Raw genomic sequence first — 16,011 nt, forward strand, 5'->3', positions numbered from 1 at the left:
TTTTACTGACTCTAATCTTAATTTCCATTATGGTTAAGTAAATTTAACAGTTAACGTTTTAATATTTGATTGAAAATATATTTTCTGATATTAATTGTATGTCTATAATCTAAAAAATCTATGTAAAAAATAAAATTTCACTGTTCAATTTCTGATTGTTGTCAATTATAAACTAACCTTGTATATAATAGTGAATATACTAAAATTTCCCCAGGAGTTGGTGAAATAAAAAAATAAAAATAAAAAGGAAGGACAAAGCAAAGCAGATTAGATAAGAAAAACATACTATTTTTTTCATTTGGGTATGTCTCTCTTCTTCCTCCACCTATAGGTTGACAGAAATGAGTCATCACTACTCCATTATTTCTCATGTTACTCCAAAAATGCATAAATACCAGTTTAAGATTCAAATGTATCTAAAGGCACATGTGATGCAATCCAGTGTTTTATTTCTCACTGACAGCATGACATCAACGCATAGCTGGCCACAGCAGGGTTGGGCAATTTTACAAGTGTTATTGGTGGTGTCTTTCTCTCAGGCTGATGAACAAGTATGCAGGCAAATGGGGGATCCTGAAAACCCCCAACTATCTCAGGATGGTAATATTATATTAGGGGGGATCCTCTCATTTCACAGCAGTTGGAAAGACAGAATGGACACCTACTTGCATAAACCACTGCCACTGCAATGTACCAGGTATGTGAAATACTGAGTATTGAGATAATACATACTTGCTTTTGTAATACCACTGTTTCTGGTTTAAAGATAATTTGGTTTTAATTCCATATTTCAAATTGAATCAAGTTTGAGTTTCAGAGGCTTCCAGTTTGCTCAGGCTATGCTTTTTGCCATTGAGGAGATTAATAATAGTACAGACCTACTGCCAGGAGTCTCTCTAGGCTACAAAATCTATGATGCTTGTGGCTCCATGGCAAGAAGTGTAAAAGTTGCACTGACGCTGACCAATGGTAATGAAATTGTTGCTGGGCAATCTGAAAGACCATGTACCAGACCTTCACAAGTGCAGGCCATAATTGGAGAGACATCTTCCTCCCCTTGCATGGCAATAGCTACTGTCCTTGGGCCATTTTATATATCAATGGTAGGTAGAATAGCTAATAAAAATATTTGCAACCATGCACATTCAACTGTCAATGTTTGACTTTTTTTTCTACTTAATTTCTTCACCGTTTGTGGCAAAAAATGCAAGTGTGAATGTTATATTTTGGACTTTTTCTCTATTAGATCAGCCACTTTGCCACATGTGCTTGTCTCAGTGACAAAACCAAGTACCCATCCTTCCTCAGAACAATACCCAGTGACTACTACCAGAGCAGAGCCCTGGCCCATTTGGTCAAGCATTTTGGATGGACTTGGGTTGGAGCTATTCGAACCAATGATGATTATGGAAATAATGGCATGGCTACATTCACAGAAACTGCACAGCAGCTGGGCATCTGTCTGGAGTATTCTGTATCTTTTTTCAGGACAGATCCAGCAGACAAAATACAAAAGATAATTGACATTATAAAGGCTTCAACCTCCAAGGTGATTGTTGCCTTTCTGTCACACATGGATATGGATGTGCTAATGTATGGGATGTCCCAGCACAATTTGACTGAATACCAGTGGGTAGGTAGTGAGGGATGGATAGTTGATTCTGAAATAGCAGCACTGGATATACATCACATACTGAATGGTGCCATAGGCCTTTCCATTCCAAAAGCACATGTCAGTGGCCTGAGAGAGTTCATGCTTAATCTGAAGCCACTCAATTCATCTAATAATGAATTGTTTATTGAGTTCTGGGAGGCATTATTTAACTGTAGGTTTAGGCAGTCAATATCATCATCAGACATTCAGAGAGAGTGTACTGGACATGAAGATGTGACTGGAGTTCAAAACAGCTACACTGACATGTCTCTCATGCCTATCTTTAACAATGTCTATAAAGGAGTGTATGCAGTGGCACATGCACTTCACAACATCCTCAGCTGTAATAAAACATGTAACAAAACTGTGCAGCTAGACCCATTCACGGTGAGCTTTTTAATAATTTCAATTATAAGTTATCACATTACACAATAACAATCACTGATAAAAAAAAATGTTTTCACAGTTTGAAAAAATAATTAATTATCCATGTCCTATAGCCAGTTAGTTTGCAAAGTTTTTCTCAGGTAATTAAATAAATTAATGTTGTTTTATAGATTTTACAGCACATAAAAAACATTTACTTCAAAACAAAGGAAGGAGAGGAGGTTTACTTTAATGAGAATGGAGACCCAGCCGCAAAATATGAAATTATAAACTGGCAGCCAAGAGAAAATGGTATTGTGGAGTTTGTCACAGTTGGTCTTTATGATATATCATTAGCTGCAGAAAAACAGCTATATCTGCAAAACAAGTCTTTAATTTGGGCAAGAAACTCAAAGCAGGTAAGGTATCAGTCTAATTAATTACAATAATTACAAATTCAATTTTAACAAAATAGTTTGGCACAGGAGATATAAACATCTATTGGCTCTAGTATTAAATACATTTCATTAACATGGCTGTAAGGGCAATATTATACATGTTTTTCTCATAATGCCTTTGTTCGTGCAGGTTCCTGTGTCAGTTTGTAGTGAGAAATGTCCTCCAGGAACACGCAAGGTTCTCCAGAAAGGAAGGCCTGTTTGCTGCTATGACTGTATAAGATGTGCAGAAGGTGATATCAGCAACATTACAGGTTATGTTACAAGTGTTATATTCAGTGTACACTTTTGTATTTCTTTTGCTCACTGTGCCTCAAAACAAAGATTTTATCATTGCTTGGTTATGTTAAGTTCTTGCTTTACTGTTTGGGTTTTACTTTCAGGACTATCTGTCATGTAAGACTGGAACTGTTTTGAATTTATTTAATAATTAAGCAAAGTTATTGTATGGTGCCTATGTCTAGAGAAGTAGAGGTGTACACTGGAGAGATGAGGAATGAAAGCCAGTGGAAGCGAGTAAATGAAAGAGGGATGGGTGTAAAAATGAAAATTCAAGGAGTAGAGATAGTGAAGGCAGATGAATTGAAATACCTGGGATCAACTTTCCAAAGCAAAAGACGGTGCAGAAGAGAGGTGAAGAAGAGTGAAGAGCCTGTATGCAGTGGTTGGAGATGAGTGTCGGGGTGATTTGTAATATGTTGATATTTTTTTGGCAGATTCTGTCACCTGTGTGAGATGTCTCCCTGAATATTGGTCAAATGAGAGAAGAGATGCGTGTATAAAGAAGGAAGCAGTGTTTCTATCATATGAAGAAATTATGGGAGCACTGCTCACTGCAGCATCTGTATTTGGAACATGCACAACTGCTGGTGTGGTGTTAATTTTCTTCAAACACAGAAAAACTCCTATTGTGAGAGCAAACAACTCTGAATTGAGCTTCCTGCTGCTCTTCTCCTTAACTCTGTGCTTCCTGTGTTCTCTGACCTTCATCGGTCAGCCCTCTGAATGGTCCTGCATGTTACGGCACACAGCGTTTGGCATCACCTTTGTCCTCTGTATCTCTTGTGTTTTGGGAAAAACAATAGTGGTTTTAATGGCCTTCAGAGCTAAACTTCCTGGTAGTAATATGATGAAATGGTTTGGGCAGACACAACAAAGGCTCTGTGTTCTTGTATTCACTCTTGTACAAGTTATCATATGCATTGTCTGGTTAACAATTTGTCCTCCGTTTCCATTTAAGAATTTTAAAACATTTAAGGACAAAATTATTTTAGAATGTGCTCTTGGCTCAGCTGTAGGGTATTGGGCTGTTCTTGGCTACATTGGACTTTTGTCTGTCTTATGTTTCATTTTTGCTTTTCTGGCTCGGAAACTACCCGATAATTTCAATGAAGCCAAGTTCATTACTTTCAGCATGCTGATTTTCTGTGCAGTATGGATTACATTTATCCCGGCATATGTCAGCTCTCCAGGAAAGTTCAGTGTTGCTGTAGAAGTATTTGCTATACTTGCTTCCAGTTTTGGTCTACTGATTTGCATTTTCATGCCCAAATGTTATATCATCTTACTGAAACCAGAAAAGAATACTAAGAAGAACATGATGGGGAAGAAGGCAACCCATTTATTTTGAAAAATGAAAACAATGTTTTCTTTGTATTTGTAACATTTCTACATAATTGTTAACCAAACTGAATAGATGGTTCTCTGAAGTTACTGAAATACCTGTCCAGTCAGAGCATGAATGCAGTATATCGTTGAAAACAACTGTGATTAGATCATATAAATATATTAGCCTTATATTGTATGCCATATGAATTATACAATATACTATAATGTTAATAAAACTGTGATCAAAACATCTTTTGCCTAAGGTGTGCATATGTCTCTAGAGGCTACATTGAGCCATGACAACTTAAAAAGTGTATAAAGCTCCAGTATGAACTGTAAAGCTGATTGGGGTAATGTTCAGGCAACAGCAGAGATATGGTATTATTGAGACTGCTACTCTTCATTCTATTACTGGAGAAAGGAAATTCTGCATGTCAGCTGCAAGGCTTGGCACAACCACCTGAACTAACCCAGGATGGGGATCTTATTATTGGAGGCATTTTTTCATTTCGCACAGGCCAGGATTCTGTAACTAACACATTCCAGACAATGCCAGAATTTCGAAAATGCAAAAAGTATGTATTATTTATCCTATATCCTACTTTATACGAGAAATGTGTTAAATTTACATTTCATTTGAAATAGTTTATGCTTGTGTGTATTTTGTTCTGCATTGGAACCTTTAACATAAAGTTTTTGTTACTTTTATTAATAATTACAGCTTTAATTTTAGAGAATTTCAATTTGCTCAAACAATGATCTTTGCCATAAATGAAATCAACAAAAATCCCCACATGCTGTCTAATATTAAACTTGGCTATAAGATTTATGATAACTGTGGAACCATGGACATACTGAGAGCAGCACTGACACTGCTGAGTGGGTTAAATAGACAACTCCGTGAGGACACCTGCACTGAGACGGTGCAAGCAATCTTGGGACATTCTGGATCAAGCCCAACTATTGCATTTGCACAGGTTGTTGGAAGGTTTCAGATACCTGTGGTAAGTCAAAGAAAACAAGTCATTGAAGTATAATTTCGCTTTTCATATTGCACTTTTGCACCTCTACAGTTCTCTTGCAAAATTGGAAGAGTAAAATTATAGCTACAGGTAATGCATAAGCCTAAAATGGCAATATTTAATGTTTGCTCTGCCAATGCTATTCAGATATTTGTATATTTCAATGCAGATCAGCCATTTTGCCACCTGTGCCTGTCTGAGCAACAGGAAAGAGTACCCTACCTTTTTCAGAACTATTCCCAGTGACTACTACCAGAGCAGAGCTCTTGCCAAGCTTGTCAAGCACTTTGGATGGTCCTGGGTTGGGGCGTTAGCTGTGGATAATGAATATGGCTTCAATGGCATAGCAGCATTTATCCAAGCTGCAAAAGAATATGGAGTGTGTATTGAGTATTCTGAAGCATTTTCATCATCAGATCCACCAAACAGACTACAGAGAATAATAGAAATCATTAAGCAGTCCACTTCCAAAGTTATTATGGCTTTTATGTCTCACAGAGAAATTAAATTGCTGGCTACTGAGCTGTACACGCATAGCATTACAGGACTCCAGTGGATTGGCAGTGATGCATGGATCACAGATCACTCTCTGACTGACAGTGAGGGACACAAAATCCTGGTGGGCTCATTAGGCTTCACCAGCCCTAAAGCTAAGATCTCAGGGCTAGAGGAGTATCTAAAGCAGCTCTACCCCTCACAGTTCCCCGATAGTCAGTTTGTTAGGGAATTCTGGGAAGAAGTGTTTAACTGCTCTCTCAATAGAACTGTGAACACTCAAAAACAGCCATGTAGTGGCCATGAGAGCTTGCAAAACATTGAATCACAGTTCACTGATGTGTCTGAGCTCAGATTTACTGATAATGTCTACAAGTCAGTTTACGCAGTGGCTCATGCTCTCGACATGCTGATCAAATGTGATAATGATCAACTGTCCTTTTCTAATGAGAGCTGCATTGACCCCAAACACATTAAACCATGGCAAGTGAGTGACTGTCAGTTCATTCTGACAATATGATAAGAGTTGAAATGCTTAATTTAATTTCTATGGAATTTCATTTTTAGGTCTTACAGTATCTTAACACTGTAAATTTTACAACAAAAAAAGGGGAAAGGGTGTATTTTAACAAAAATGGTGACACCCCAGCAAGATATGAACTTGTTAATTTACAGTTTACAATTCGAGGAACAATGGAGGGAAGAACCATTGGCATTTTTGATGCGTCTCTTCCAGAGAGAAATCAATTTGTCATGAACAACATCCCAGTTGTCTGGGGCAATGGGTTGACTGAGGTAACATAGAAACTGAAGTTTGAAATCTTCATATAAATATTAACTTTTATGTTTTTTAAATTCTTATTTAACTATAGAGATAGTACAAAATGAATATGATTGTTTTTATGCCTGTAGGAGGTGCCTGTGTCAGTGTGCAGTGAGATGTGTCTCCCTGGAACACATAAGGTCCTTCAGAAAGGAAAGCCAGTCTGCTGTTATGACTGCATACCCTGCCCAGAAGGAGAGATCAGTAATGTGACAGGTGAATAAATAGCAAAAGAAACAAAGAAAATTAAGCAGCTGGATACTGTATTGGTAAGACTACACACCTTTGGAGTGGGAATTGCAAGTTCAATTCCCACCCACTATCCAGTAAGGGTCCTGGCTAGACCATCCATGCTGGAATGGCGCGGCTATGTCTGTAGTCTGACCGTAGCTCGGACACAAGCATTTCACTACATGTTGTACTCTGTATGATTGTGTATGTGACAAATAAAGGTTGTTTGTTTGATAATTCCCTACTTTATTTTTAATTTTGCAGATTCAATACACTGTGCGAAATGCCCACCAGAGTACTGGTCAAACAAACAACGAGACGCCTGCATCCCCAAAGAAGTAGAATTCCTGGCATATGATGAAATTCTAGGGTTGGTGTTAGTGTTATTTTCATTGCTGGGAGTTTTTCTAACTATGGTTACGACATTAGTCTTCTACTGTCACAGAGAAACCCCAGTAGTAAGGGCAAACAACTCTGAGCTGAGCTTCTTGCTGCTCTTCTCCTTAACTCTGTGTTTCCTGTGCTCTCTGACCTTCATCGGACGGCCAACCAAATTGTCCTGCATGCTGCGACACACAGCATTTGGCATCACCTTTGTCCTCTGCATCTCTTGTGTTCTTGGTAAAACAATAGTAGTTTTAATGGCCTTCAGAGCTACACTTCCAGGGACAAATGTGATGAAATGGTTTGGCCCTCTACAGCAGAGACTCACTGTTCTGGTCTTTACTTTTATACAGGTTTTGATATGCATACTTTGGTTAACAATAAACCCACCTTTTCCTTTTAGGAATTTACTACTGTATAAGGACAGAATCATTTTAGAGTGTGATACAGGCACAGCTGTAGGGTTCTGCGCTGTTCTAGGATATATAGGATTTCTGGCTATATCATGTTTTGCAATTGCATTTTTGGCTCGAAAGCTGCCTGATAATTTTAATGAAGCAAAATTTATAACCTTTAGCATGCTGATATTCTGTGCAGTTTGGATCACATTTATCCCCGCCTATATCAGCTCACCGGGAAAGTTTATTGTGGCTGTAGAAATATTTGCTATTTTGGCTTCCAGCTTTGGACTACTTTTCTGCATTTTTATACCAAAATGTTATATAATCCTGTTTAGGCCAGAACAAAATACTAAGAAACACATAATGGGAAAGACATCAAATTATGATATACAATATTAAGAGTTTAAATTCCAGGGCTGGGTTGACACTACACAATCTTCCTATAATGATTGTTAATGTGAATAAATGTCATATGTTGTGACCAGTCTGGCAAGTGAAAGACAGTAGAGTTACATTTGTGATGATTAGTCCAACCATGATGTTGCGAAATACACATTTTGTATTAAACTTACACTTAATTCTATTTGTTTGTTTTTAATTTATTTCGATCATCTAAACAATATACAAAGTTCATTTAGCAAAGTAAAGAAGAGAAAAAAATGCTATACAAAATAAAGGTAATAGATTTCAATATTGCTTCACCGTTCTGATTCAGTTACATATCAAAAAGGAGCGAGAAAAAGTGCAAACTTATTTAATCCCATCTCCACATTTTATGTGACATAACAAAATATATTGAATAAAGTACCCCTAATTCCCTCAAATATAAATCATGTGCTTCACCTTCACACAACATTGAGTGGTGTACCTCTATCTGAACTTTTGCTGGCATCTGCCTTCTCTTTCCCCATTCCTTGTTTAGGCCCATGTTATACTGCTCATTTAGATTGAACAGTACCTAATTGAAACATTAAGTTTTTTGATGGGCTGGATATCGATTGTTATATGCCTTACTTCACAAATATGTGCATTCATTCAATTCAATTCAATTCAATTTTATTTATATAGCGCCAAATCACAACAAAAGTCGCCTCAAGGCGCTTCATACTTGTTAAACCTTGAAAATAATTTAACTTAAAAATCTAACATAATGCTAATCTAATACTCTCTCTACTAGTAAAACTGATAATGGCTACCCATACTTAGTTCATAAAAAATGTTAATAGGAATTGTTTAAGATTTATGTTGCTATCAACTTTCGAGAACGTTTTTATTAGGAATTGTTTTCGTTAATGGGGTTCAGTAATGACCAAACTTCTATGCTGAAGTTCAAATGAACAATGATGCAATATAAAATAAAAGATTGCACATACAAAAAAAACAACAACAAACAAGAAAAACTGAGGAAGGCAAATAAGTGCACATCTGTTTCAGGCATGACTTTATTACCCAATAGATTTATTCCAATGGGACAGCTGCACCAGAGTCCAATAAAGGAGCCGCATGGGATTAAAAACAGAAACAGATTGCTTCATCCTTTAACACAACAACAAGAGCAACAGGTGGCATATTCCATCAAGCAGAAAATAATAAGGTCTAATTTAGTTAACATCTGTGTCACAACATGTAACTGTTACATGTTTATTAAATTAAGTCTTTGTTTTGATCTCTTGCTCTCTTGCCTCCTTTCTTTCCTCTGTTTGTTTATTTAAGGTATTATTTCAGTGCTACTGAACTGTGCTGTTCCTTGATCCATAAGTAATTTAATTAAATTTTATTTCAAACTCTTTTTCAAGTTTGAAAGTTTTTATTGCATTGTACAATATTAACATAGGTATAATGAAAAAGCTTTTGATTAATAAGAGAGTTCTGTCTTTGTGCTGGGAATAAGTTTGTGTCTTTAAGAGCTTAAATCAAAAGATTTTATAATATTATACCATACATTTTGAATTCACTGACAAATGTACTATAGTCAGTTTGTAGTACAGTACACACACACATACATACAATAGTAACAGCTGCATTTGACATCTTGCAGTGCCTTTACACCAAAAGAATACAAACTAAACAATCTATTTACTAAAAGAGTAAAATAAATGACAGCTTATGCTAATTCCAAAGTTACGAAACGTTATCCAACTGGTAAATATAATAATTGCTGCAAAATATGGGGCAGTGGAATTGTATTTGGCAATTTTCATGGGTATTTTTTTAAGGATAATCTAATACCAACAGGGCCTGTGTGAACAGAGGTTTCTTAGTTACTAAGTTAAAATAAATAAATAAAAATAACTTTTAAACTACAATGATAACCTGTTGCAATCCCATTCAATCAAATTATAAAAATACAAAAGTATTTTCTTGAGTTTCTTGAGTTGATTACATGGGATTGCACAGTAACAAATTTCAGTCCCTCTAAATTCTTTTACCACTTTTCGGTCACAACCCTAGAATGGGCAGTAGTTTCTATATTCCTTTGAAACAAACTCAGTCCCATGATAATTTTACCAAAGGGCCCTCGGAATCTCTTTATTTCTTTATATTTTTGCAGACATTTTTGATCTCCAAAGATGGAGATTTAGCAAGGCATGAACGCATACATTTAACTCACATACGTTCAAGGATCGTGCAGATCATGCATTTTTAACCCTTGTGCGCCCGCCTGTTCTCGGGGCGTGGGTCGTGGTGACCCCCCGAGGTGTGTGTGTGTGTGTGTGTGTGTGTGATGATGATGATGATGAGTGTGTGTGTGTGTGTGTGTGTGTGTGTGTGTGTGATGATGATGATGATGATGATCCTGATGATGGTGGTGGTGGCGATGGGGGGTCTTGGTAACCCCCTGGGGGGGATATGTGTGTTTTATGATGATTAGGGTGGGGGTCCTAGCGACCCCCTCGGGCATATGTGATGATGATGATGATGATGATGATGATAGGTTTGGGGTCACTAGGACCCCCCCCGGGGGGGGCATATGTGATGATGATGATGATGATAGGTTTGGGGTCACTAGGACCCCCCCGGGGGGCATATGTGATGATGATGATGATGATGATGATGATGATAGGTTTGGGGTCACTAGGACCCCCCCGGGGGGGCATATGTGATGATGATGATGATGATGATGATGATGATAGGTTTGGGGTCACTAGGACCCCCCCGGGGGGGCATATGTGATGATGATGATGATAGGGTGGGGTGGGGGGTGGGGGGGTCGCTAGGGGACCACCGTTGGGGCGCTTGTGTTATCACGGCGTCGGTGGCGTCCGGGGAGCTGCGTCGCGGGAAGAAGAAGAAGAAGAAGAAGCGGCGCAGTTGGGACAGTACGTGACGGCGCAGTTTGTACACACGTGCGCTCGGCACTCGCGGCACAGGATCTTGGTCTTGACGTCTTTGCTCCTGGGACACACGCGGCACCTGCGCCTCTTGACCGGAGAGGAGTCGCGTGGCGTAGCGTTGTTAGAGGCTGCCTCGGCGGTAGCGCCTCGGGCCGCGACTCTGCCTCCTCCTCCTCCTCCTCCTCCTCCTCCCGGTCCTCGCGCTAAAGCCGCCCTGGCTTCGAGCATGGGGCGCGCGAGCGCTTTGCCCAGTCGCTCGAGGAAGAGCCGTCGTCTGTTGAGCTTGCCCGGCATCCAGTCGGGGTGAATTTCCCTCCACAGCACGAACGCGTTGTAGGCCGCCACGTCGACCATGTTGTGGAAAAGGGCCACGGGCCACCTGCGGGTCTTTCTCCTGCAGCTGTACGTGCTCACGACCTTGTCCAGGTTGTCCACTCCTCCCTTGGTGCGGTTGTAATGCAGCACCAAGGGCGGTTTCGCGCCGCTTCTGTTGCTGCTGCCGCCGCTGCTGTTGCTGCTGCTGTTGCTGATGCGGCGGCTAGGCCGGGGCTCGGGGCCGGAGCGATGGTGGTAATAACGAGGAGCTGTGGTGAGGAGCAGCACGTTCTTGTTCTTCTTGGCCACGTAGGAGAGGATGATCGTGTCGGGCCCTCCTCCTCCTCCTCCTCCTCCTTCTCGTCCTCCTCTTCCTCCCCCTCGTCCCGCGGAGCCGCCGAGTACCACGGATTCGACGGAGCCCACGGCCCTGCCCTTGACGCAGCGCAGCTCTCTGGGGATCTCGGGTCTGTTCGACCGCAGAGTGCCCAGCACGGTGTGGCCTCTCTCGCGATAGAGCCTATCGGCGAGCTCGCGCGAGGTGAAAAAGTTGTCGCACGTGACGTTGCGTCCCGGAGTCAGTCCCTCGGTGAGGTCCACGACCACTCGAGTGGCCAGGTGCTTTTCGGGAGGGCCGCGCTTGTCGGGCTTGCCGGTGTAGACTTGCATCTTCCACGCGTAGCTGGAACGCGCGTCGCACGCCACCCATATCTTGATCCCGTACCTGGCCGGCTTGCTGGGCATGTACTGTCTGAACGGACACCGTCCTGATGGATGGATGGAGAGAGAGAGAGAGAGAGAGAGAGAGAGAGAGAGAGAGAGAGAGAGAGAGAGAGATGTGGGAAAGTGTGGGGGGAGATTGGGGCAGAAACGCAAGGAGAAGGCATTCAATTCAATTCAATTTTATTTATATAGCGCCAAATCACAACAAAAGTCGCCTCAAGGCGCTTCATAGATACAAAGACATAAAGAGTCATAGACTTCATAGCTTCATAGCTTCATAGACATAAAGAGTCATAGACTTCATAGCTTCATAGCTTCATAGACATAAAGAGTCATGCGAAAGCAGCACAAACGCGGAACCCAACACGAGTATGCAACAGAGCAGCGAGCTAGCCCGTTTTCGTCATTCCCGCTCCTATTCCTCCTCCCAGTCACACACACACACACACACACACACACACACACACACACACACACACACACCACATAGTACGTACGTACCTCTGAACGGCACCAGTCTCTCGTCGACGGTGACCTCCGGTCCCGGGCGGTACATGGCGGGCAACCTCGCGCACCACTCGTCCCACACGGCTCTGATGGGGGCCAGTTTGTCGTAGCAGCTATCGCCGCCCTCGCCCTCGCCTTCGCCTCGCCCGGCCCTTCTGGTCTCCCTGTCGTCGAAGCGCAGCGCGCTCGAGTAGGCTCGAAAGGTCTTGAGCGGCATCGTGGCTCTGAACACGGACCTGCCGCTCTCGGCGTCCCACAGGCTCTCGCAGGCCTCTCCCCGGGACCTGTACACGCCGGCGAGCACGAGCAGCCCCAGGTAGGCTCGGAACTCGACGCGGCCCATGGGCTTCCATCCGTCGATGGCGGGCCTGCGCCTGCCCGCTTCCAGGTTGGTCATGGCGATCACCGAGTCCTCTATCTCCGGCGGGAAGTAGGCCATGAACGCGGAGGCCTCGTCTCGCGCCGCCGCCACGGCCTCTTCGGTGGGGCCTCGTCCCGGCGGGTCGAGGTCGTCGTCTTCTTCTTCTAATTCTAATTCTTCTTCTTCTAATTCTTCTTCTTCTTCTTCTTCATAGTCTTTGTCTTCTTCATCGTCATCGTTATAATCATCAGCGAGGACGTCTTCTTCTTCTTCTTCTTCTTCATCATCATTGGCGAGGATGTCTTCTTTTTCTTCTTCTTCTTCTTCATAGTCTTTGTCTTTGTCTTCTTCTTCTTCTTCTTCTTCTTTTTCTTCTTCTTCTTCTTCATCATCATTGGCGAGGATGTCTTCTTTTTCTTCTTCTTCTTCTTCTTCTTCTTCATAGTCTTTGTCTTTGTCTTCTTCTTCTTCTTCTTTTTTTTCTTCTTCTTCTTCTTCTTTTTCTTCTTCTTCATAGTCTTTGTCTTCTTCTTTTTCTTCTTCTTCATCATCATCATCATCATCATCATCATCATCGGCGAGGACGTCTTCTTCTTCTTCTTCTTCTTCTTCTTCCTCTTCTTCTTCTTCTTCTTCATAGTCTTTGTCTTCTTCGTCATCGTCGTAGTCGTAATCGTCGGCTACATCAGCGTCGCGAGTTTCACCGACAGCGCCGCGGCCGCGATCGCGCCCAGGATCATGAACGCCACCTGCAGCGCGGCCGGCGTCGTCCTCTTGCCAAATCTCCCGAGTCCCCCGCCCCGGTGGGTCGGCGCCTGCCTCTTCTTCCTCTCCCTCTCGGCGGTTCGACTCGCCTTGCGAGCCGCCGTCCTGGCAGAGTTGCGACGCCATTTCGTAACCGCGATCGTCTTCCTCGCAACTACCCACCCCATCGTTTTCGTCCTCCTGATCCTCCGAGTGGCTCTCCTCCTCCTCGTCTGCGAGCGTTCGGGCCGTCGGGTCGTCGTTGTCGTCCCCCTCGGCCTCTTGCTCCTCTTCCTTGCTCTCGTCCTCCTCCAAGTTCTCCTGTAGCTGCTGCTGCTGCTGCTGCTGCTGCTGCTGCTGCCGCTGCTGCCGCTGCTGCCGCCGCTGCTGCCGCTGCTGCCGCTGCTCTTGGTCTTCCTCGACCCCTAGCCCTCGATAGCGAAACGTGGCCGGTCGCAACAACGGAGCCACCGGAGCCGACCACGCAGCGTACGCCAAATGCGATGGCGATGGCGACGGTGATGGTGAGCGGGAGGAGGAGGAGGAGGAGGAGGACACCGCTGGCGATTGCGATCCGCCTGTACCGACCTTAGTGCTCTTTGGCTCCCACGGTCTAGTGCGTGACATTATCTTCTTCTTCTTCTTCTTCTTCTTCTTTGTCTTCTTCTGCTTTCGCCGGGGTGTTTCTCGACCACCTTTTTACAAGACTTTATATCTCTCTCTCTCTCTCTCTCTCTCTCTCTCTCTCTCTCTCTCTAATCCCATCCCATCCCATCCCCATCCCATCGGGGGGGGGGGATCTCGCGACCCCAACCTCCTCCCTCCCTCCCTCCCTCGGCGGGGGACCCGCATCCCCCCCCCCCCGAGCCCGCCATCCCATCCCATCCCATCCCATCCCATCCCCATCCCCATCCCATCGGGGGGGATCTCGCGACCCCAACCTCCTCCCTCCCTCCGCGGGGGACCCGTATCCCCCGACCCCGCCATCCCATCCCATCCCCATCCCATCGGGGGGGATCTCGCGACCCCAACCTCCTCCCTCCCTCCGCGGGGGACCCGCATCCCCCGACCCCGCCATCCCATCCCATCCCCATCCCATCGGGGGGGATCTCGCGACCCCAACCTCCTCCCTCCCCCCGCGGGGGACCCGCATCCCCCGACCCCGCCGCTCTCCCCCTGGCGGGTGCATCAGGGTTAAGCAGCAGGTGTCTCTTTAAATTAAAATGTCACTTTAAATTTTGGGGTCTTCAGTACGGTGTACATTTTAGGACATCGTCAGGTCTCAAGAAAAAAGTTGTCAGGTATCAGACAAAAAATTGTCAGGTCTCAGTTCTCAAAAAAAAAAATTGTCAGGTATCAGACAAAAAATTGTCAGGTCTCAGTTCTCAAAAAAAAGTTGTCAGGTATCAGACAAAAAATTGTCAGGTCTCAGTTCTCAAAAAAAAAAAGTTGTCAGGTATCAGACAAAAAATTTTCAGGTCTCAGTTCTCAAGAAAAAAAATTGTCAGGTCTCAGTTCTCAAAAAAAAAAATTGTCAGGTATCAGAAAAAAAATTGTCAGGTATCAGAAAAAAAATTGTCAGGTCTCAGTTCTCAAAAAAAAATTGTCAGGTATCAGAAAAAAAATTGTCAGGTCTCAGTTCTCAAAAAAAAACTTGTCAGGTCTCAGTTCTCAAAAAAAAAATTGTCAGGTATCAGACAAAAAATTGTCAGGTCTCAGTTCTCAAGAAAAAAGTTGTCAGGTATCACAACTAGAGATGGACCGATCCGATATTACGTATCGGTATCGGTCCGATACTGACCTAAATTACTGGATCGGATATCGGAGAAAAATAAAAAATGGAATCCGATCCATTAAATATCACGAAAGCACCTCACAAAACTTGCAACACGCCGTAACTCACCTCAGAACGTTAGCACGTCGGAGCAGTATGCATCACGTGATAGAGCGGCTGTGGCATGTGGGACCTGTCGGTGGTCTGGATAGCATTTGGAGCTTCGCTAGCAACCCGGCATTTCATCTCCGACAAAGTTATCCCGAGAGAAGTAAAGCAAGTGTGTAAGTCCATCTCTGAATGTTTGTAAAGCATTCCTGCGTTAAGCTTAACAAACGATATATGGAGCGACTGCCTCTTCTTGCTGCTACTTCAATCATGAAACTGCTTAACGATCAGCTGATCGGCTTTTCTGTCGCTAGTCCGTGTCTCTAGTTTGCTTTTGGCCCACTTTGCACCAGAAAGAGGAAACCAGCGGCTGAACAACAGCAGCACGTTTAAGCTTGATCAGCTGTTGTTAGAATGTATTTAATATTACTTTCTACTCGAGGATCTTTTTCTACGTAGCTGACGCTGGTAACTGTGCAGGGGCGGATCTAGCAAAGTTTAGCCAGGGGGGCTGATAGGGCATTAACAGGGAAAAGGGGGCACAAAGACATACTTTTCTTTCTTATTCTCATTTAAAATGTCTAGCTTTTAATAAATAATTATCTGACACCCAAAGTTTTAATTTGATGTAAAATGAATAGAAGTCAATTACTGTATATAGTAACTATTAAGTCTAATATATATACCCTAGTAAGCTATAGT

General features: G+C 43.0%; 2 protein-coding genes across 3 annotated transcripts; both read left to right on the top strand.

The window, feature by feature from the left end:
* The first annotated feature begins 548 nt into the window (after window positions 1-548).
* On the top strand, window positions 549-4,108 carry LOC146559865 (extracellular calcium-sensing receptor-like). The gene is made up of 6 exons (XM_085243639.1): window positions 549-697; window positions 806-1,103; window positions 1,247-2,041; window positions 2,212-2,439; window positions 2,609-2,732; window positions 3,195-4,108. The coding sequence occupies exons 1-6, from the start codon at window positions 564-566 to the stop codon at window positions 4,106-4,108; spliced, it is 2,493 nt and encodes an 830-aa protein (XP_085099765.1). The 5' UTR covers window positions 549-563.
* Window positions 4,109-4,524: 416 nt separating this feature from the next.
* Window positions 4,525-7,841, top strand: LOC146559866 (extracellular calcium-sensing receptor-like). 2 transcript variants are annotated; one of them, XM_085243634.1, is made up of 6 exons: window positions 4,525-4,661; window positions 4,808-5,090; window positions 5,278-6,090; window positions 6,171-6,398; window positions 6,519-6,642; window positions 6,922-7,841. In XM_085243634.1, the coding sequence occupies exons 1-6, from the start codon at window positions 4,636-4,638 to the stop codon at window positions 7,839-7,841; spliced, it is 2,394 nt and encodes a 797-aa protein (XP_085099760.1). In that variant the 5' UTR covers window positions 4,525-4,635. The 2 variants fall into 2 exon arrangements, with proteins under 2 accessions (XP_085099760.1, XP_085099759.1); XM_085243633.1 differs by having other exon boundaries at window positions 4,636-4,661; window positions 6,516-6,642.
* Window positions 7,842-16,011: the final 8,170 nt, after the last annotated feature.

This window comes from Mchenga conophoros, linkage group LG14, assembly GCF_057382185.1.
Source record: "Mchenga conophoros isolate Kocher_MC1m ecotype Shallow Benthic linkage group LG14, M_conophoros_male_GT1.1, whole genome shotgun sequence".
NCBI classification, from domain to species: Eukaryota; Metazoa; Chordata; class Actinopteri; order Cichliformes; family Cichlidae; genus Mchenga; species Mchenga conophoros.